Here is a 21,846-nt window from a genome sequence, read left to right on the forward strand (position 1 = left end):
GGGAATTGCTCTTCACTGAACCTCTGCCTGATGAACTTCATTTGGCTGTTTTGGGCAGAAATCCAAAAAATGTTTTCATTAAAAATTGTAGGGAACAAGAAGATCCTTGAACTGATGATGATTTACACAGTGTAGGTTAATTGATTTGTTCCATGTTAACAAATACATTTTATTGCTGAGCAGTCAGACAGATTGATTTTCTTTGACAGAAAATCGATTTAAATATTTTGCCCAGCTTTCAGCCCAAGTAAAGGCAGCAGAGTACTTTCCATTGGAAAATTATCAGGACAAATTATCAGGACAGGTGGGTTGGAGCCTTTAAGCAAGGGCTACAGGTGCTTTAGACCCTTGCAGCAGCTCCACTTATTACCACCAAAGAACAGATTTTCAGGACTTAGACTAGACTAGACGTTATGGATGTATGCTTCTGTGTGTGTCTGTCTGTCTGCCATACATATTTTTATTATAGTCAAAAGAATATTGAGCTGAATTTTATAAAAAGATTTTGAATGTATTTTTCCATTGTATCTATAGGTAGTTTTCCTTGAGATACATAACAATAAATATATATATTGTTTTTTAAGTGAAGAAATATAAGTGCACTGTTCATTGCAGTAAGCAATTAAGTAAATCTGTGGAACAAAGGGATGTTTTATTTATGAAGCAATCATGTTGCTTGTTTAACTTGCAGTGTGTGCAAATAAAAAATAAGCTTGCAGTGCAATGGGTAGGTCAGTGCCTTTTTACGGTCTCATTCTGCACAGCAGAATCACTGAGGTTAGAAACAATCTCTAAGTTCATCTAATCCAAGTATCAAACCATCAACACTGTGCCCTCTCAGAGAATCATTAAGGTCTGAGAGGACCTCCAAGATAATCAAGTCCAGCAGTCAGAATATCTCCCACTCAAAATATGCATATCATAGGAGATGCTGAGGAAATTAATGATATGTAAGAAGTTACAAGAAGTGAGATTACGGGTCCCTGTTGTGTTTATGTGGGGGAATCACATCTATTTCTTTTCTGAAACATGTGCAGATGACTAAGCTGAAATATTCCAGGATGAGAAGATGAACTGACTCGAACAATCTTTAGCAGATGGATGTACTATAGGCTTCATGTTGTCATCTGTGAGGTTATGCTGCTGCAAAACAAGAGGGCAAATAGACAGCTTTCACAGGGCAGGGGACACTGGGAGATCTGAATGGATGGTTATGACTGTGATCAGATTGAGCTGTTTGTTCTGCTTCTGATAAATTAGGACTGGTTGGGAGAAGATTGTACATAGCTCCTGAAATAAGGTGAACTCACAGAAGTCAGTGATAAGCTGTGGCTGACCTGCCATTACCAGCACCTCGCTGATGCACAACAGCTGAGATGTGGCAAATGTAATTTTAAATGATATTTAGGGTACGTTGCCATTACTCTTACTGAGCTGCAGGCTAGCAACATCAAATACCTCAAGTATTCTGATTGATTGAACTCTTGGGCCAACAGCAGGAGGCATAGTTGCTTAATAAGCTAGTTGGCCACTGCAGAAGTAAGGTCCATCTTCAGGTAAGTTAGCTATTGGGTGCACAGACTTAAGAGAACCTGCTGAAGAGAGAACACAGGAAAAAGGAAGCTTAAATCCACCCTGATGTGTAATGCCCTTAAAAGAAACCAAAATTCATGTCACTGAAAGCTCCCCAAAAGATCTTTAAGCAGAATATAAATGCTTTCTCTCCCAGTCTCATTCTCTCTCCAACTGTTTGTGGGGCATGAATTAATAGCCCATTAGCCAATAGATAACCCTGTCAAAAATGTATCTTAAGCTACTTGTACATGGTGACTAAGTCAGGAAACAGCGTTAGCTTTGCAGATGATACAAAAGTTTATTGGGAAGTAAAGTGCTCAGTTTACAGATCAATACATTCTTGATCATTGCAGAAGGCTTGCATAATTAATGGCTTCATAATGAGACCAAACACTGTACACAGCTTTTCTATGCAAAACCTTATTGCTAAGGAAGTGAAAAAAATTGTGCTAAAATCTAAAACTAAAAATTGAGATTATATCAATGTTGAGAACATTTGTTACGCAGCCACGTGCTCACTGCACGGCCATTGTCACACACATGGATAACCCATGGAAACTATAAGCACTTCAAGATGAAGTTTGTTATAAGTAACGACACGTTACAGAAATACACCTTAACAAATACAGCTAGGAATGAAAATTCATTTTCATGAAAAAAAAACACCATATAGTACAAAGAAAGGTGAGTGACACCTTCAGGATGCAGCCTCCTTGCTAAGCCAACATGCCATAGGCTGAAACGTTGCTGGGCAAAGAATGCTGTGTCTCAGTGCTTTCTATTGGAAAGCAACATTTTAACTTAAGTGGTGCATCTCTCCTTCCAACAACAAATCGTCTATGACACAGAAAGCGCCTTCTATTTATCCTAGGATAAATGCAAAACATGGCAAATAAAAAAAAGAAGGCACCATGTGACAGAGCTGAAGATGATCCCATTGATTAAGTGTGGGGAGGCAGCTCTTAAATATTACATTTAAAATGCTGATGAAACAGAAAGAGGCACAGAGCCTATAGTTTCTATTGCAGAGTAACCTGATTAGCAACTTACAAGCTGTGCAAGATTCCTCTGCTTAATGAAACCTAGTATAAAGGGGAAAAAAAAGGAGGAAAAAGGACATAAAATATATTAAATAAAATGTCAGTAACCCAAGAATAACTCTGGAAAGAAAAAACAAAACAAAACAAACACACACTTGCTAACTTAAAAAAGAGACGCTTCTTTGGCTCTTGAAATGTGTCAGCTGTTAAAATGAATATAATGATATAACTGATGCCATTTTCTTTTTAAAAAGTGCTTTTCAAAGCTTTTAAGCATTGTGTTTTTCTAGTAGAAAGCAGAAAGCCCACAGCCTATCACTGGGATGCTTTAGCCATAGCACGTTTTGTCTAAAGCTTGCTGCCCCTCATGAAACCATTCATGCATGGAAACTGTAATAGATGTATGGAAACAGAATTCTGTCCAGGTGGATTTTGTCACATCTGGTTTCCACTCTACCTCTGCATTTTCATTTCTAAGGCCAACAGTCTCAATGTCAGTGACTTGAACCTGGCACGTGCATGCGAAGTTCTCAAAATGCCTTATGAACAGAGTATTTGTTTTACCCACCACTGAGCTTTCCTTTAGTGGTCAGATCAGGAAGAGAAGCAGTGGTGTAGCTGGCTTGATGCTGACCAAACAGCAAAGCCTCTGCTACACATGGAGGTTATTCCCCCCATTTCCTCCTCCCCCATCAATGCCGTCTGACTGCGAGGAAGATGGCCGGGAGCTCCTCGACCGAGGCTGCCCGTTCAGTCCCAGTGGTGTTCCCAGACGATGGCTCATCTGAGATGCTGTGTCATCTGACTCCCACCTCTCCAATTCCTCCCGTACCAGCCGCTCCATCTGCTCCCTGTGGATCTCATTATCACGGCCCAACCTTTCATCCTGAACAGATAGAGATACAAGATGGAAGTGTAATTCCCAGACTGCAGCCCATTCAAAATCTTGTTCTATGTGAATAAGAATCCTTTCCTATAGGAAATCCCTACACCACTCAATATTTTGTAGACTAGAATCAAATCACAGCTGCTGTTCTGTAGTAAATGGCTTTCTTCCAGTAACATAACTCCCAGATTCTCACTTTCACTGGTGAAAGCAGTTTGCATTACAGTATTTAACAAGCAAATCTATCTCCAGAAATGTAAGATATACCAGATGCCCTGGATTCTGCCAGAATCCTCAATAGAAAACTATCTACCCATCACAACAACCAAGGGATGAACAAGCTGCCTCAGAAGCTACTGAATGCCATTGCTGTCCTGTTCAGAACATTAAAAGGCATACTGTGGCCTCTGCATAACATAGGTCTTCTAGAAGATGGGTTCTCATATCCAAAACTTGTTTCACATCTCTTTATGGAATCATTAAGTTTGGAAAGACCTGTAAGGTCACCCAGTCCAGCCATCTATTCCTCCCCACCATGTCCACTAACTATTTCCCTCGTGGCCACATCTCCACAGTTCTTGAACACCTCTAGAAACAGTGACTTCACCACCTCTCCATGCAGCCCGAAACAGTGAAACAAAACTCAAGACTGCTCAGCCTGAGCGAAGCCCTGCAACCTTACCACAACTCCCCTTCATGCTCCCAAGCCAAGCAGAAGAGAAATGTACTATCACTAAATAAACATGCAGGCTGTGACCAGCAAGTGATGGCACAGGACAGAGCTGGGGACACTGACCTCTGTCACTCCATCCAACAGCCGTCCCAAGACATCTCTCCTTTTCAGTTTGGCTCTCTCCATTGCTTCCAGCTTCACAATCACTGCATCAATCTTGGAGACAATGCTGCCAATGGAGTGTTCCATGCGATCCACTCTCCTCATGAGTCTGAGGGCAACAAACAATTATTTCAGCTCACTAAAAGCAAGAGTTCAAGTTCTCACTCAACTTACAAACCTCAGTATTTTACTACTAAGAAAACAAATCTTTTGACTTGAAAGTGCCATGGCCATTTTCTCTCTTTTCAATGACCAGATATGAAGTTTTTTTCTTTTGGGGAGTAAGGAGCAGTTCTAACTGGTTCCCATGTGCCTCTCTGAATTATATGCAATTCAGATATGACTTGAAAGCTATTAAATGGATTGACTTCAGTACCTAGAAAAAATGTAACATATTTTCTTCTGAAATATTTGATGAATATTTGGAGTTATAGGAAAGACTACAACATATCTTAAACAAAAATAGGACAAGGGGAAAAAAAAAATCTCACCCATGCCGTTTTGCTCCCCCAGATGGATTAACTTACACTTGGAACTCTTCATAGGACACTCCACTAGAGCTGCTGCCCCTCCTCCTTGAGCTGTGCCCACTGTCTTCATCTTCATCTTCCTCAGAGTCATCCAAGCTCCGAGAAAAGCTGCGGCTGCTCAGAGGACGTGGCAGAGAGCTCCTGTCCAGGTCCAGATCCTCCTTTATGAAAACACAAGACACAGATAGGAAAGAGGTAAAGGTTTTCACGTGGGGCCAAGGGTGTCCAGGCCAAGGAACTTCAGCTCTACATCAGCTCCATGCTCCACCTTGTTCAGGAAGCAGCACCATCAGCTCTGATGGGATGCTATTCATATTGGCAACCTCACCCTCTCTTTCTCCAGGTCATCTCTCATCTGCTGGTGTTCATGCTCTGTCAGTTCCTGGTCCCCATCCTGATCGTATTTGGTAAATATTGCCTCAATCTCTGCATCAGTGTGGCCCTTCCTGAGAAGGCAGTAAAAACAGATCCCTTACTTCTCATTTTTCACATGCAAAAACAACTTTGTCTTAGAAAAGCAATGCTTTCACAACAAACTTCCATACTGAGCCAAGATACAACTGAATCAAAAGTTGATTTCATTTGTATTAAAGGCATCACAGAGGCAAGAGAAACTTGTCAAAGACTCAGCATCAAATGTCTGGACATGCATGCAATTCAAGATAAAAGAATCAACAGCTTTCTTACCCTTTTAGATCTTGCCGGAGTTCATCAAAATTTAGTTTTCCCCCACCCTGTCTCAAGCTTTCTGAAATGTCATCAACAGTGGTTTTCTTTAATTTAAGTTTGACCATGGCTTTGTTATAGCCCTAAAAGAAAAAATAGTAAAAATGAAATTTAACATTTCCATTGGTTTGCAGTGTTAACATGATGTTAATATAATTCTTTTGATTGCAGTTCCAAAGTTTAAAACTCTGAGTTACTTGTCCATGTCCAGTATGTGTTCAAATGTTTCTGAACATGGTACAGCACCACTCCCATGCCAGACAGCATGAAAGTGCACGTGCTTTTTTGAACTGAAGTTCAGGTCAAGCTCTTAAAGTCTGTGTTAGACAGCCCAACTGGCAGCCTACCCCATGAGTTCCCAACACATAACCCTGAGACCTGATCCATCACATTGCCTGGCACAAGACACCTCAAAATTCTGTACATAAACTGAATGTTGGTTTAGCTTCATCATTTTAGTATTTCTGTATGTACCTAGGCAGATGTATCCTATATCACATTCACTAGGATGACCCTTTGAAACAGTCTCAGATTGCTACAATACTTTGTAATGCAAAGTTTTTGGTTGAGTGATTTACACTCAACTCACACTCCTTCATTTAACTAAGAGATATGCATTTTCCCCAGCTGTTTCCCACCTTCCTATGTACGCTTTCTATATAGCTTTATGGAATAGTGAGGATGGAGACATCAAACCAACAAAATGTTACTCTTACCTTTCTGATAAGGTCAGACAGTTCCATTTCTGCCTTCTGTTGTGCCATATCCGATTTGACTTCAGAGTATGTATCATTGATAATGGCCAAAAACATGTTCTGTTCGTGACAGAAAAGTCCAATTAAAATAACTCTACAAGTCTAAGTTCTACCACTTACATGACCTATTGTTCGCTATCGCTTCTTCTCATCCCAAAGAGCAAATAAAAAGCCTCATTAAGTACAAGGGACATTATATAAATCTGAAAATTACAGTCAAACATATGATGCTCTACAGAAGGCTAAGATTAGTATGAGGACAGTTTTGAAAGCAGCACCTCCTCTTCTATTCTGTTGGCCCATGACATCTGATGTGGATGCTGGTGGCATGGTAGTAAAGGCTGAACCTTCCCACCTGTATTCTGCTTGTTAATTGTTGATGGTGACCGAACAGTGGATGTGAGCACAGTGAGGTTGTGGGTGATGTGTTTCAGCAGAGGAAACAGTAGGTCACGTCTGCTGGTGCCAATTTTCACAAGCATAGCACACAGGATCTTGTTCACTTCAGGCAAAAATGCATAGCTAATGGTGGTGAATATCTTGAAAAGTATTTTGTAGCTGAGATTTTGCTCTAACAGTGTTAATTCTGCTCTTTTCATCTGTTGTAGTTTCCATGCAAATAAATAGGAGGCATTAATTTTAGAGCAACATATGCGAAATCTTGCAGTAACAGTTGCTACCTTATCAAATTACCAAAAACCACACACCATTCTGGGAATAATACCTGAGGATGTCCTGCTCACATAACAGCTTCAAGTGGTATCACCACAAAACAGATTACCATACTGTGACGTAACTTCCAAACTACCTGGAAACTACATTCAGGGAGAAGGTGGTGGGGCTCTTAACTTGTGTCACTGTCTATTTTATATTAACTTGTTTATATCAAAACTATTTTCTAAGAGAGAGAATTTAGAAAAGAAAAATTCTTCATAGTAAGAGAAAAAAAAACACACCAACAAACAACAAAACAACAATGTGGAGCACTATAAGAGAGCAATGACAAAACCACAGTGCAAATCTGTTTTAGAGGAGTAAAAAGCAAAGAATGCAGCAGCAAACCAAGTAAAGGTGAAGCCTGATATATTCAACTTAAGTAGCTATAAGAATCCAAGAACAAGAGATGGAAAAATGATGATGTACCTAAAATCAATAGGCCACCTACCCACCCCATGAAAACAAAGCTGTACATACCAAAAGGATGAAGAACATAAAGAATACAAATGTAGTGAAATAAATGGGTCCCAAAATGCGATTAGCTTCTTCAACCTCTGTGAAGTTGAAGTCTCCCAAAATGATGCGGAACTGAGTAAATCTTAAAAAAACAACAAAACACATGCAGGGGTTGAGAAAAACACTTTTGGAGCTGTGCAGGAATTCTTGATCTATTTTACCATAACAGTTGGAATGAAGGACAGCAGAGAGGTCTGCACTGCTGTAATACTCAGACACTGCAGTAGTCAGCTTCTCAAACCTACTTCTAAGCCTTGTAAAACATGAAGTCAGATGCAAGACACAAAGTGTAACTAGTGTGGCTACTTAGGGCTTTTGGACACAGCTGGGAAGAAAAACAACCTGGTGACTACCTCAATTGGACCAGCTGGCTGTTAAAGATGATAGACTCCATCTGGGAGCCAGCCAACTAAACAGAACATGAGGAACAGAACACCATTGAGCACATGGTGTCAGGTATATATCTCTAAAAAGCATCTATCACTACTGAGCTACCAACAGTAACAAGCTTACAGCTCATCTCTGCAGGCAGATTGGTTTGATCTCTGGTGAGGCAATCAAATCCATTCACCAGTGCATCAAGAAATTATTCATATTTCTTATTTTTTGCTTACATGCAGTCCTGGAAAGTGCTGAAGTCATCAATCTGGGTGCCGAAGACAAGATAGGCCAACTGAGCATATGCCAAGAAAATGATAAAAAACATAATTGCAAAGCCAACAACATCTTTGACACAGCGAGACATGGTGGTGGACAACTGACTCATCGTTCTGTTGAAGTTAACGAACTTGAAAAGCTGTTAAAAGAAACAAACAAACAAATCACAACAACTGTGAAGACAAAGAAGACGATTTCTAATCCCAACTGCTGTCCAGCTCTTTACATGAGATGTCTTAATGAGCTGGATGGGGACAAAGCCAGGTGATTTTCAATTAGAAATACATTGTTTCCAAAAAACCCTAAGACTTGAAATTTGAAGGAAAAAAACCTGAGAAAGCCAACTTCTGCTTGGACTCCTATTTGAAACCTTGGTTCCAAAGCAGTAGTATCAAGCTGCTTCCAAGAGCACACAGGAGAAAGCAGTATCCACTAAAAAGTGCCAATTTCTCAATAAAGGAGAAATGAAAACATTTCTTCACATATCTGATGTGACAAAGAGCTGAATGAATCTTCTAGCCTTAAAAAGGACCAATACAGAGAGAGAATGAGAACCTTGCTTTCAATCTGCACAAAGTTACCTTTGCGCTCACACGTTCTCCCATGACCAGTGTTAGAAGAAGCGTGACTAAACTCAATGATATCAGGCAACATTCAGAACACTGAACATGCACTTTCTTATTTTAGAATATGGCTACGTGTCTTAGAGTTACCTTAATCCAGACAAAAAATACAGTGACTGCAGCAATGTTGTTGAATTGCATTTGCCAATATGCCAAGGGTTCAAAATTGGGGAATGAGTTCTGATCTTCTAGTAGCTTCTTCAGGAGCATATCAACAGTTGATGTCCTGTAGATGCTTATTCCTATCGCTGCCACAGAAAGCTGAGTACAAAAGAAACAAATGAGCACATGGAAGGTGGTTATGGTTTTAAAACAGCTTCAAAACAAGATTCAAACTAGAATTTTGGGGTAGATCATTTTACAGTGAAACTATGACAGCCGTAGGGTGAGACAAATAGCCTGGGAGTAAGGGAATTTGGGAATCTCTTCCTTGCCCCTGCTGAAGAACAAAATAATGGTGAAAACTGGTGGGCTCAGAAAAAATGAAGCCATCATATGGAAGAAGTGGAAGAAACAGGAAAAAATATCAAAACAAAACAAAAAACCTTAGATTTGTCCAAGACTGAAAGTACAGAATGGAAGTGGGACAGGATCTACTTCAGCTTTGCTGGCTTTGGATACCTTTGCAAAAAACAACCCAATGTAATTCTGGATCATATAGCTTCAAATTCAAAGCTCAGATTTTTAGCTACAGTGAGATTGCTGGTGAACATGGAGTCATTAATGTCTCCCACAGAGTGCATTTCAGAAAGCAATGTTAGACTTATAAAGGTTACCTACCACAATGATAAGGATATCCAGACAGTTCCAGAGACTTCTGAAGTAGCGCAGCCTGTGAATGTGAATTTCTAAGATCTCTTCCACCATGTAGTACAGAACAAAAAGACAAAACACCACTTCACAGGCTGCCAGGAAGAAATCCAAAGTGGAGATGTAGTGAATCAGCTTCACTGGCTGAAACTGCCAGGAAGTAAGAAGGCCTCCTGTAGCTGGAAATTCCACTAGCAGCCTGGAATTTAAAAAGGCAAAGAAAATTATTTCATTTTAATACTGTCCACAAAAACACAGAAAGAACTGTCTGCAACTCTATCCGCTTCATGCTTTGCAATCCGAACACTGCCGGTGCTCCTGGTCATACCTTACAATGCAGAAAAGGTTGATGTTTGCATTGTAGACTGAGAAATCAATGAAAGCTGCTCTTGTCCCTCTGTCCAACCACAGGTTCTTCTTAAGGCTGGCAATCTGCACAGCTGTCACTTCCCTGGTCCTTGAGAGGTCCTGGTAATAACCAGCCCCACTGTATGTGGCCAGCAAGCCCCAGTGGCTGCTCCCATTCAGGTCCTTCTCATTGGTGTATGTCCAGCTGTTTCAGTCAGGAGTGAGACAGCACATGTTAGATCTACTTTTAACATAGAACTAACAAAACAAACAAGACCTGACCAAAAAACCCACATGTGTGTTGGGTGGTCCCACGTGGAGCCAGGAGTTGGACTCCATGATCCTTATGGCAACCTTCCAACTCTAGATATTCAATGATTCGTAGAGCAGTTTTATTTAGAAGCACAGAATCATTAAGGTTGGAAAAGACCGCTGAGATCATTTAGTTCAACTGTCAAAGGGTTTTAAGGGTTACTTGCAAGTTTTCATGTCTGTACTCTGGAGAAAGAACTAACAAGGTTTGTTTCACCAACATAACGGGATGCGGATAGGAAGACAGGCAACAAGTAAATTAATTGTGAAAACAGAACGCACTGATCTGCTTACTCAAAAGTTCTTTTCTCTGGGGGAAGCTAAGAAAAACTGGTATTGATGTAGCTGTGCTTCACCTCCCAAACCCTTCCCAGTGTAATCCACACATTGTCTCTCAAGAGAAGTAGAACTCCTTCCATGTTTCAGCCTAAAAAGATGACCCAGCAACTCCCAACACTCACCCAGCACTATGGATTTAGCTGGCTTTACAGACAGAACCTACAGCAACTCTAGAGCTGCCCCTGTGAAATGACTTTCTGTACCACTCTGCATAATCTCGGTCAGAAAAAACCATATTTAGTTGCCTACAAAATACTACATACGCTGTTCCATTTCGAAGCCCAAAAGGTGCAGTATCTTCATTGGCCACAGAATAGACATCATAGCAGTCTTTGATTTCATCTTTTAAATCCTCAGGAATCGAGCATGAACCATTCCTCACTTTCAGCTGCCGAATCCGGGGCACCCCTAGGAGCAGGTTCTCATAATAAATGAAGCTTTTGTTTTCTGCTATGGTTTTATTGTTGTACCACATATCCCAGTAGAGACCATCCAGCAGAGGGCCTTCTGTGAACTGTAAAGGAAGACAGAATTTCAGCTTGCATGTTGCTAGCACTGTTTTCACACATCAAATCAACAGCAAGATAATAACTTGCTTTTAGTATTACCTTCCAGAAGTCATCCATTGTGGACAATGTTTTAAAGTCTGTTTTCTCCATTTTGGATACAGGCGTTTCCAGGAAGAGCTGCGACATAACCCTCGTGTAATAATACATGCTGGAACTCACTGTCCCGTATGTCACTGCATGTGGATTGGCAAGGGGTGAGAAGAAAAAGATGGAGCAGTTTTGAATACATCAAGTTGTACTTGTATAGATTCTATCCTAAAAGACTAAGATCAGAACAAAATCCATAACAAATCAATTGTTGGCAATAGTAGTATTAATGTTTCTACAAAAAACAACTTCAAGAACCACAAGGGCTGGACTCAGGAGCCTGAAGAAAAGCAGCCAGTGCCACTTCAGGCATCCTGAGAGCTGGAATGACCCCAGACACCGGAATGTCCATGCCCTGTCCAGGCAGAAAGGGATGCTCAACATGGGATACTGCCAATGACACAAGTGGTTAGAAAACAAAACTCCACCCCAGACATTCAATGCTCTAAGAGAATCACTGCACAGAAAGTAATGACTGCATGCTGCTTCTGTTCCTTAATCTGGGCCAAGCATGTGGCTGAGGACCACAGAGTGTAAATTACAAAATGACACACAAAGCCAAGCTGGCTTGGGAGAACAGTCTCTGGCACTGATGCCTCTGCTGCCTATAAATACATACAAGTCAGTACATGTAAATAATACAACAATTCTGGGTTAAAATTCAGAGGAGCTTGGAAGATTAGGTCAACAGCAAAAACCTTTAAGCAGTGCTGTCAAACTTACAGAAGCATTTTATAACAGGGAAGAAAATGAGTTTTCCTGAGCAACCACAGAAGAACTATTTTTAATAAACTCCTCTGTGGCAAATCGCATGTGTGACTTGATTGCACAATACTTGGATTCTCGCTACATACACTCTCTCAAAAATACAACAGCACAAGGAATGCAAACAGCACTTTGCCAGCAGTGGAAAGCATCCTCCTATGGCACACCAAAGACCTGTCTGCCCCACAGTTATTGTTTACGTGTAAAGCAAAAAATGATCACGCTTAAAGCATAGCTGAAGTGTTAGCAGCATCTGTGCCCTTTTGATACAATGCGTGTGTCACCAAAAATATTTCCCATCACAAAACAAGCAAACAAACAGCAAGCAAACTTATCCCTCTGAAGACAAATTTGTTTTCACAGAATCATGTTCAAGTCCTGCACCAAAAGTCTCACACAGGAAATGAACATGACAGTGAGTATATAACGATTTGTGCAGTACGTCACCAAAACAGTTGAGCTGTGTCAACTGAATAATGTTTGCGGTTTGGATTTTTTTCATTTGCTCTTGTTGTAGGAATTCTGCTGTGGACAAGCAAAGCACTTGCTCCCAAACTACTAACACTGCTTGTGGTTTGTGTTTTATTCAATGCAAGGCTTTCTTTAAAAACAAAAATGGCACCTTGTCCTGTTGCAGCTGGTCACAAAGACAGCTCAACAGTCATTGGCACTGGAGGCATTTAGAATAGAACTGTCTATGCTAATGACTGAGGGCTTGAAATCCGTCAGCTTTCCAGAGATAAACAAACTTTAATGCATGCAGATTTTGTTGCTAGTCACCCTAGTGACCAAATAAAACATCACAATATGTTGTACTTGGCACCGTCTTCCTGATTGTCATGCAAATGTATGAACACGTTAATAGTTTTGACTACTAACAATTCAAAAACTGCTAAGGTGCAGAACCTCAAGCAACAATCCAACTACAAAGTCAAGAGAAAGAAATAACTCAAAATATTTTCCCCTACAATGACCTGTTCATTACTCTGCCACTTCCCCGAAACACTGTGGATTTGCAAGCAAGCAGTGCAGAACTGCACACATTAAGGCTGAGTAGTACTTACAGACGCACAGCACCACAAGGAAGATCACATACGTAACCAGCTCCCGCAAAACACTTCTCAGGTATCTCTCTCTGCTGGTGTTGTTTTCTTCCATCAGCCTTGTACCCCACAGACCTAGCAAGAAAAACATACATAGTTACATACACAGGTGTCTGATACTGGATACCTGGAGACATAGCTAAAGACACATCCAATGTAATACACTGACTAAAGAGTCAAATGGCTTTGAAAGATTCATTAACATCATGTCTGAAAATATTATCAGGTAAGTGAAAATGCACGTTCCATATCAAAACATTTTTAGTAATTTTAATTAATTAACCAAAAGAAGGATAAGTCAGTCAAGCAGCTTGAGCTTCACAGAGTTATACTTGTGTATGGGAACTGAGTCACAGCCTGAACCACTGATTGAGCACCTGGGGAAAAGACCCAGTCAGCCCTGGAAGCACAGGTGAAGGCAATTCACCTGTGCAACTGGAAGGGGTGGAGCCTGGCTGCACCTCTTAGACCTCATTTAAGGGCTGACTGCTACTGACCTCTTTGGTAGAACTTTCCCCTGTGAATCTAGCATACCTTCTGATAAAGATCAGCAATCTTCTTCCCTTTCTTTATAGCAACTTTCTATCATGCCAGTCCTTCCATCGTTACATCTCTGGTGTAACGCCTTTCCTATTGCATTGATCTGTCCAATTGCTACAACATGGCATTCCCAAAAATGCAGCCTAAGAGAACTTATCAGACAGCAGTCAATCCTGCCAAAAAGGTAATAGGAAAGCAAAAGGATCTTTTAAATGGAGTTGCTATCAGAAATAGTTGTGTGAGAATGGAAAGCAGGCAGTGATTTCCATCCTTATTTCTGGTGTCTAATCCAAACCATAACAAAGCTGAGAATGGCTGCTGACATTCAGCTGATTTTTTGATTGAAGCCTAAATAGAGCAAGGTGATTTATCTAAGCTAATGATGAGAGAAAAAGGCATCTGAAAATAGAAATTCTCTTTTGCCAAATTCCCACCCTTTCCCCTTTCAGATATTTTAGATTGCCAGTCTTTTAAAGCATCCTTCACATTCCCAAAGGATGGAAACAGCGTAGACCCAACATTCCTAGGGAAAAAAATAAAACCTTAAATCCACCAAACACACCACAGTAACTTGAAGCTAAAGGAACAGCAACAAGGAGCAGACAACATATGTTGTGCACCAGCAACCTTCCTGCTGACCTCTGCTCACATCCCTGGACTGGTTAATCACACTATTTGCTAATATCAGCCCCCTGTAGAACATTTTCAAAGCTGTTCTTTAAGGCTAAATCTGAAAACACAGAGATAAGGACTGCAGCTCTACTAAACAAAGTGCCAAATGTTCACCATAAGGTCATTCTCATAGGCAGAAGCACAAAACCAAGAACATTCGGAGTCACTATTAATACAGAACTCCACAAATCCAGCCTTCAGTATAGCAGTACGTTGCACTAGCAACCCTCATAATAAAGTCAGGAAAACATTACAGAAGAGAGGAAGAACAGTCTGGAACAGCCAGCAAGAAAGCTGGCGAGCATGCTGAGTCCTGGCCGTCAGCACATTACTCACCAACAAGAAATGCAGTGAACAGAAAGCTTGCAAGCTCCATTTCTGTCTTGGTAGAAAATCACTGCAAGTCAGCAGTGAGCAGAAAGTTGCATACAGAAAAAAAAGCCAACAACAAAAATCTAACACCGGAGATCACATAATGGCCTTTCCATTAAACAACCTCTAGATATGCCTGGCAGCCACCTGGAAGCACTCAACAGTGGACATGTTTTTAGATAAGTACAGTATTCTCCTTCTTGCCTTATTTGAACTTTGTTCTAGGTGCCTCTAAACGCATAGTGGTTGTAAATGATGCTGGATTCAAGTAGACATCTTCTGCCAGCACCAGAAACATTACTTCTAGCCTTGATTAAAGGATTTCCACTGATTTCTTATGTAAACTTGTTATTTCTCAACTTTTTGACTTTACATATACACATATACACACATACAATTCATATATATTACATATATATGTGTGTGTAACATAAGCATGTAATGTACAGGGAGAACAGGTTAGGGAGAAGAGATGAAGGAGGTGGAACTAAGAATAGAAATGAAAACATGAGAAGGAGAAGCAAAGTAGAAGGGACGAAGAAGAGAATGAGAAAGGATGGAGAGATTAAGGTAAAGGAACAGAAAAGGGAAGACAAAGGAGAGGAGATAGGAAGAAGAGAGAATGAAGAAAGGACAGAAAAGGAAGAAAGAATGCAGAAGAGTAGAAGGGAGGTAGGAGTGCAAATGGCAAACAGAAATGAAGAGAAGGATGATAAACAGTGGAGAAGAAATGAAGAATGAGAAGGGAAGGATAAGAAACAGAGAAAGAAAGGAAATGGGAAGCAGAGAAGAAGGGATGGGAGAGCTGGGAAGGAGATGGAATAATGAATAGAAAGCAATGAAGAAAATGATGGAGAAGGAACAGAAACAGGGAGGAATAAAGAAAAGGATGGGAAAGGAATGTACACACATATATACACATGTACACTATTATATTGGTAAATCCAGTTTATAAGGTACAGAATGCATTAATTTGTTTTTATGAAAAAGTTCTGAAAGTGTTCAGTAGTTGGGTAGAGACAATTACAACTGTCCCTCAGCACACACAGTGCCAAAAGCAAGCCCAGGTGGGCACTGCTAGCTGACCTTCCTACAGAGAAGTTCAGGTACTAGCAGAGAGTGAGGACTGTAGTCCTGGACAAAGGCTGATCCTCCCGAAAAGAACAAGGGCAACAAAACCACGTAACATTCAAAAAGAATTTCACACTCCTTCCTATGGTACTATCACAGCCAGCAGTAATTCAACTCAGTACAAACTGGATGATTTTTATCACAATGAATTAATGACTGAAAATGGCACTTGATATTTCCACTTAACAATAACCAGGAAAATCTTTTAAGACAGACTCTGTGTACATAACTTTGTACTGACGCATGTGATGACATAGTAACACTGGGAGATGGAGTACAGCTCTGATGGGAAGATTGCCTTTCCCACCTGGCTCTGGAAACAGACATTAATCTCATCCATCAGCACTAATGGAGACTGAATTACTTCTCCTTAAGAGAGGTGAACAGCCATGACCTCCTCTCCCTGGGCAGCTGGGATGGCTGCTGGGGAGATGTGCAGGAGAAGAGGAACTAAGGCCACTTCAAGGCCACTTACACCAGAATTCAAAGAGAATCTCCAAAGACAGGAAAACGAAAGACAGATAATCATATGCAGTCAAGTTTTTATTCACTTACTAGATCCTTCTACAGTCTCCCTGATCACTGAAGTTATCAAACTCCTATTACATGCAGATGCATTTCACAACTAACAACAAGAAAAACTCAAGATGTCATTGTCTCTCAGCTGCTGAGCAGCAGTCAGTCTGTCCATGTTACCACCACTACCACCTGTGATATACAAAAGACTAATCCTCTGCTTTCTTGCACTGCAAGAAAAATCATAAATCATAAAATAACTAAGGCTGGAAAGATCACTAAGATCATCCAGTCCAATCATCAGCCCATGCCTGTGACTACTCTAGGCCACATCCCTCAGCATCACATCTGCCTTTTCCTTGAATACCCCCAGGGACAGTGACTCTACCACCTCCCTAGGCAGCCAGTGCCAGTGCCTCACTTCTCTTTCCAATAAGAAATTGTTCCTAATGTCCAGCCTGGGCCTGCCCTGGTGCAGCTTGAGGCCATCACCTTTCATCATACTGCTGTTACCTGAGAGAAGAGGCCAACCCTCCACCTGACCACAACCTCATTTCCAAGAGCTCTAGAGTGATAAGGTCTCTCTCAAGCCTCTTCTTCACAGACTGAACCAACCCATATGATACAACTTCACATTGCTTTCAACATCACATACATTTGATTAATGGCTTTCATCCACGTCAGTTGAATGCATGCAGGATGCTACTACTCCAGAGGTGGTGCTCACCTTTCAGCCTGAAAGCAGAAATCGAAGGTTCAAGTGACAGATGGGCACCAGCTCTCCAAGCTCTCCTTTCAGCCCGACACTCTTGATATGAAACATGTAACTATCGCTGTTATTTTGTCCTGAGTGTTTTGCTCTCTTGTTATATAGTGACTTATTTATTGCAACACTTTCTGCTGCAAAGATCCTCCGAGGCAATGACCTCTGCAAGCCCACGGTACCCAGGTAAACCACCACAACGATCGGGAGGGATTAACTGCGGTCTGGGACAGAGAAATCGTTAAAGCAAATAACTTCTGAACGCACACGAAAGACGAGCAAAGGCAGAAAGCACAGCAGACAGCCCAACTCGAACCCCCTGCTTAAAACCAAGTGTGTTTTTGGCTCTTCTGCTCACGCCACGACAGGCAGTGACTCGAGGAAAGCCCATCTCACCTCGCAGCCGCCGTGCCAACCGCTTGGCCCAGGCGCTGCGGAGCGGCGCGGAACCCTCGGGCGGCCCCGGGGGGCGGCTCCGCACCTCCGCCGGGATCCGCCGCTGCCGCCGTCCGCCGCCCACCGAGGACGGAGCGGCCGCGGGGCCGCCCCACTCCGCGTCCATCTCCATCGCCGGCCCCGCCGCCACCGCCCCCTCCTCCTCCTCGGGTTCGAAGCCCGGGTTGTCGCGGCTCCAGGCGGACAGCGGAGGGGACGGCGGGCAGCAACCGGCCCGCGCCGACTCCCCGAGCCGCCCCAGCTCCAGCTGCTCCCGCCCGCGGGCCGCCATCGCCCGGCGCTGGGCCGCCCCTTCCCCGCCCTCGGGGCCGGCCCGGAAAGCCCGGGGCACGGTGGGAGAGGGGGTCGGGCCGCCCTGTTGCCTCCCGCCCCTTTCCCCTCCTCGGGGCCGTCCCGCTGGAAGAGTGTTTTGGGGGTGGAAGAACGGGGAGGGGCTGCTGTTGTACCCCGTTCCTCCCTGCATCACATAACTTCCACAAAGCCGAGAGGTTTTTGTGGTTTTTATTTCAATCCGGTTACAAAATATACACAGGAGCAGCGGGACGCGCAGCATCCCCGCAGGCAGCGCTCGCCCCGTCTCGGTACGGCTCAATGGCACCGCGGTGCCTCGACCTATGTATGCATCGCCACACGCTCTACATTTACAAACACACCGCTATGGCTCTCCTCCCTCCCCCTCCCCAGCCCTGCGCTTGCACAGAAGTTACAAAAAAGAAGGGAAAAAGGAAAAAAAAAGAAGCAGTGCCCAGATTCCCCTTAACGGGTGACCTCATTGTTTTCAATGCTGTGGCGATCTTCGGCATCCTCAGCGCTCTCTAGCGTCTGGTTGCTGGCGTCGACGGCGGGCACGCTACCCTGGCTCTCCCTGCTGTCCACCCCAGCACTGGCCTTGCTGTCACCTCCGTCCACCTCACGGCTGTCAAATTTTGGCCGGCTGTCGTTCTCTACGCTCTGATGTTGGGGCAGCTCACGGCTGTTCTGTTCGCGGCTCTCCTTGGGCCACCAGAGCCCCGCTGGCTGGCTGTCCCCGTCCTCCGTGGTGGCATCATCCTCAATGAGCTGCGTTGCACAAAGGGGAAATGGAGAACATCAGCAGCTGAACATGAGCCAGCGGTGTGCCCAGGTGGCCAAGAAGGCCAACAGCACCCTGGCTTGCATCAGAAATAATGCAGCCAGCAGGAGCAGGGTGGAGATTGTCCCTCTGGACTCATCTCTGCTGAGGCCACATCTTAAGTACTGTGTTCGGTTTGGGGCCTCTCACTACAAGAAACACATCAAGACCCTGGAGCATGTTCAGAGAAGAGCAGGGGAGCAGCTGAGGGAACTGGGTTGGTTCGGTCTGAAGAAGAGGAGGCTCAGGGGAGACCTTACAGCTGTCTACAGCTGCCTGATAGGAGGCTGTGGTGAGGTGGGGGTCAGCCTCTTCTCCCAGATAACAGCGATAGGATGAGAGGGAATTACTTGGTGATCTTACAGATCTATCTCAGCCTTAATGGTCCTATGATAAACTGTTCTCATCCTCACCACCCTTCCCAATAAGCCAGTTGCTGCTGTACAGCCATGCTCACCTTCCTGGCAGCTTTGCGGATCTTGCTTGCCTTCACCACATGGGCTTTGGCCCTGAAGCCATATGCCACGCTGTCACCCCGGCCTGCATTGTCCCCACGGTTGAAAGGTGTCACGGGTGCCTCTGTGGGGAAGTCTGTGAAGACTTCATCAGACTCATCGGTGTCATTGGAATCATTGTCATCATCATCATCATCATCCACGGTCTCTTGGCTCTTGCTAGGAACATCAGGAAAGTCCTGGAAAGAATTTAACACACATTAGGCAGATCTATGTATTCAAGGCATCTCTCTGTTCATTGCAGAGGAGTTGGACCAAGTGACCTTTAAGGATCCTTTCCAACTCAAAAGGTTCTGTGATTCTATGAGGTGAGCTGAGAGGTCTCGCTCTGGTAACCCAGTGCTTAGGTGCTGCTGGAGACTTAGTGCATAAATTGCTCTCAGTCAGCCTCATCCTGTCCAAAGCCTTGCACTGTTTAAAGGGAGGCGTTACTATAAGAGCTGCATTTGGGTGAGGAAAGTGAGTACTTCTATGTGCTGGCTGGCATCCAGAAGACTTACCGGCTGTTCTGGGACATCAGCATTTTCTTCTGAAGAGTAGTGAGTCTGAAAGTAACAGAAAGCTCACTGTTAGCACACACAGTAGAGCTGAGAAATAAGCTTGATATTCTTCAAGCCCTCAATCCTAAGTTTTTTCACCAGGAGACGTCATGCTGTACCTGCTGAAGTGAAGCCAGGTCATTCTGTGTCTGCTGCAGGTGCTCCTGAGACTGAGAATCCACGTGATCCTGGTGGTACCTGTGTGTGTGATGGCTCCTGGGGTCCTGCAGGAGAAGAAGGAAGGTTTTAATGCCCAGAGAAGCACAGCAGAGCTGATGGCATCAAACTGCCTCAGATGGCACAGTGTGGCAGAGCAGCACAGGATGCATCCTCATCCATTCACTGACACGGGGAAAGAACTGGGAATAAGTTACCATTTCCCATATGAACATTAGAGTCTAGAACTGTTTTATTAAAGACAACAGGCAGAATGGTAACAAAAAGGAGCTTACGTATTTTTCTTCAGAGCTGGCAGAAATGGCATGCTGCTTGGATTTGCTCACCTTGAAGGGGAAAGAGAAAAAACATTTGTGAGCATTAATGTGTTGCTAGCATGCCTAGAAAATGTGCATGTAACTGCTAACACACATTTAGGATTTACTCACTGGCCATGCAGCAGTGATGCTGATAAAGCACAAGCAAAGAAGTGTCAGCTTCATTGTGATGTTTTACCTGGAAAGCAGGTTGGAACAGGAAATCAGCAAGGTCAAATACCCCCCAAAAACACCCCAAGGCTTTCTTTTCTCCTGTTCTTGCTGTGCCAAAAGCAGCTTTCTGACAAGGATTTCTGCCCATGGCAATGTCACTCCTCCACCCTCACAGCTAGCTGGCTTTATGATGCTTAGAAATTAAACAGCAGCAAGAATTCTGACTTCAGTTTGTTTTTCAGTTACTTTAAAACTAGTTTTCAGAATTATTAACTGGAGTGGCTGTAAATCAAGTTTACATGATGCATTTATGGCCAGACCTTCATTTTATCCTGCAGACATTTGACCACAACAACCTACATTTTCAAGCAGGAGTCAAAGATCTGCTCACATAGCAGAGAGAAGGCTTTGGGGCTTTCAGTGGCCTCCTGATATTCATCAGCACACAGGTGTAAAACTGTGATATTAACTGCCACACCTGGCATTAGTTAAAAAAGTACAAACACCTTCCTCCTAAAAGCAGAACTATTCCCATAGAAAAGCATCAAACATTCCTCCCCAGTAATGCAACTTCACAGCCCAATGCCTCCTGATCAAAAATTATGTGCAGAGTGGCACACAGCAAGTGAAAAAGCAAAGAGAATTACCTTTCCTGTGATGGAGAAGTCAGCTGTTCAAAGGTGCTCCAGCAATCCCAGCAGCAGCTCCTACTGTGGACTGAGTGAGGCTCTGGCTTTCTCCCCTTGTCCCTGACTGCCTGGCATCTGCACCCGTGAGGAATTTAAACCCTGTCCCAGAGAGCAGCCACCAATCCCCGTGGAGCGGAACAAGCTGAGGTCATGAGGCTGTTGGCCACCATCCTGCCCACGTTCTCATCCACTTCCTCTTTGGCTTTGTGGCTTCTGAAGCAAACAAAAGCTACTCTATGGTTAAAACATTACTTATGGGCAAGATCATTAACCAGCAGGTCTGCTGAATGCACAGCTGTTGGTATCGTGTAGGAGGGCTTTGGGGCACATCCGTCCTCCTTTTGCAAGGAGTCAGAGCCCGGTTCCCAGAAACCCTTCACGCCCTGTTCTGTAAGGGGTAGGGATGTGTCATGTCTGCAGTGTGAGGAGTGCCAAGAGTATTGAGAACCAAGAGACATCATAGGAAGATTTCCTATGTCTGCTGCAATCTAGCAGTATCAGTTCTGCTGATGGGGGTCTGTTCCAGCTGTGCCTTGCCTGGATCTTGCCTGCCTTATCCATGACATGCTGCAAGTCTCACAGAGAATCACAGAATCATTGGAAAAGACCTCTAAGATCACCAACTCCAGTCCCAACCCATCTCTACCATGCTCACTAACCATGAGTGAGTGCCACATCCCTATATTTATTGAACACCTCCAG

The 21,846-nt window shown here is 43.3% G+C and overlaps 2 protein-coding genes across 3 annotated transcripts; both read right to left on the reverse strand.

The window, feature by feature from the left end:
- Positions 1–1,848: 1,848 nt before the first annotated feature.
- On the reverse strand, positions 1,849–17,947 carry PKD2 (polycystin 2, transient receptor potential cation channel). Of its 2 annotated transcripts, XM_015861755.1 has the most exons (15): positions 17,584–17,947; positions 13,155–13,268; positions 11,278–11,411; positions 10,933–11,183; positions 9,999–10,223; positions 9,641–9,869; positions 8,951–9,121; positions 8,195–8,376; positions 7,542–7,662; positions 6,309–6,407; positions 5,554–5,675; positions 5,195–5,312; positions 4,864–5,027; positions 4,298–4,445; positions 1,849–3,501 (listed from the first exon to the last, which is right to left on the reverse strand). In XM_015861755.1, exons 1-15 carry the CDS (start codon positions 17,912–17,914, stop codon positions 3,268–3,270), a joined length of 2,643 nt encoding a protein of 880 aa, XP_015717241.1. In that variant the 5' UTR covers positions 17,915–17,947; the 3' UTR covers positions 1,849–3,267. The 2 variants fall into 2 exon arrangements, with proteins under 2 accessions (XP_015717241.1, XP_015717242.1); XM_015861756.1 differs by lacking the exons at positions 7,542–7,662; positions 8,195–8,376.
- Positions 17,948–18,128: 181 nt separating this feature from the next.
- Positions 18,129–21,193, reverse strand: SPP1 (secreted phosphoprotein 1). The gene is given in 7 exon segments (NM_001323234.1): positions 18,129–18,702; positions 19,212–19,448; positions 19,770–19,814; positions 19,928–20,032; positions 20,261–20,311; positions 20,414–20,480; positions 21,103–21,193. Coding segments are annotated over 6 exon segments (795 nt in total). The 5' UTR covers positions 20,468–20,480; positions 21,103–21,193; the 3' UTR covers positions 18,129–18,399.
- Between the last annotated feature and the right edge of the window lie 653 nt (positions 21,194–21,846).

Source organism: Coturnix japonica, chromosome 4 (assembly GCF_001577835.2).
Source record: "Coturnix japonica isolate 7356 chromosome 4, Coturnix japonica 2.1, whole genome shotgun sequence".
NCBI classification, from domain to species: domain Eukaryota; kingdom Metazoa; phylum Chordata; class Aves; order Galliformes; family Phasianidae; genus Coturnix; species Coturnix japonica.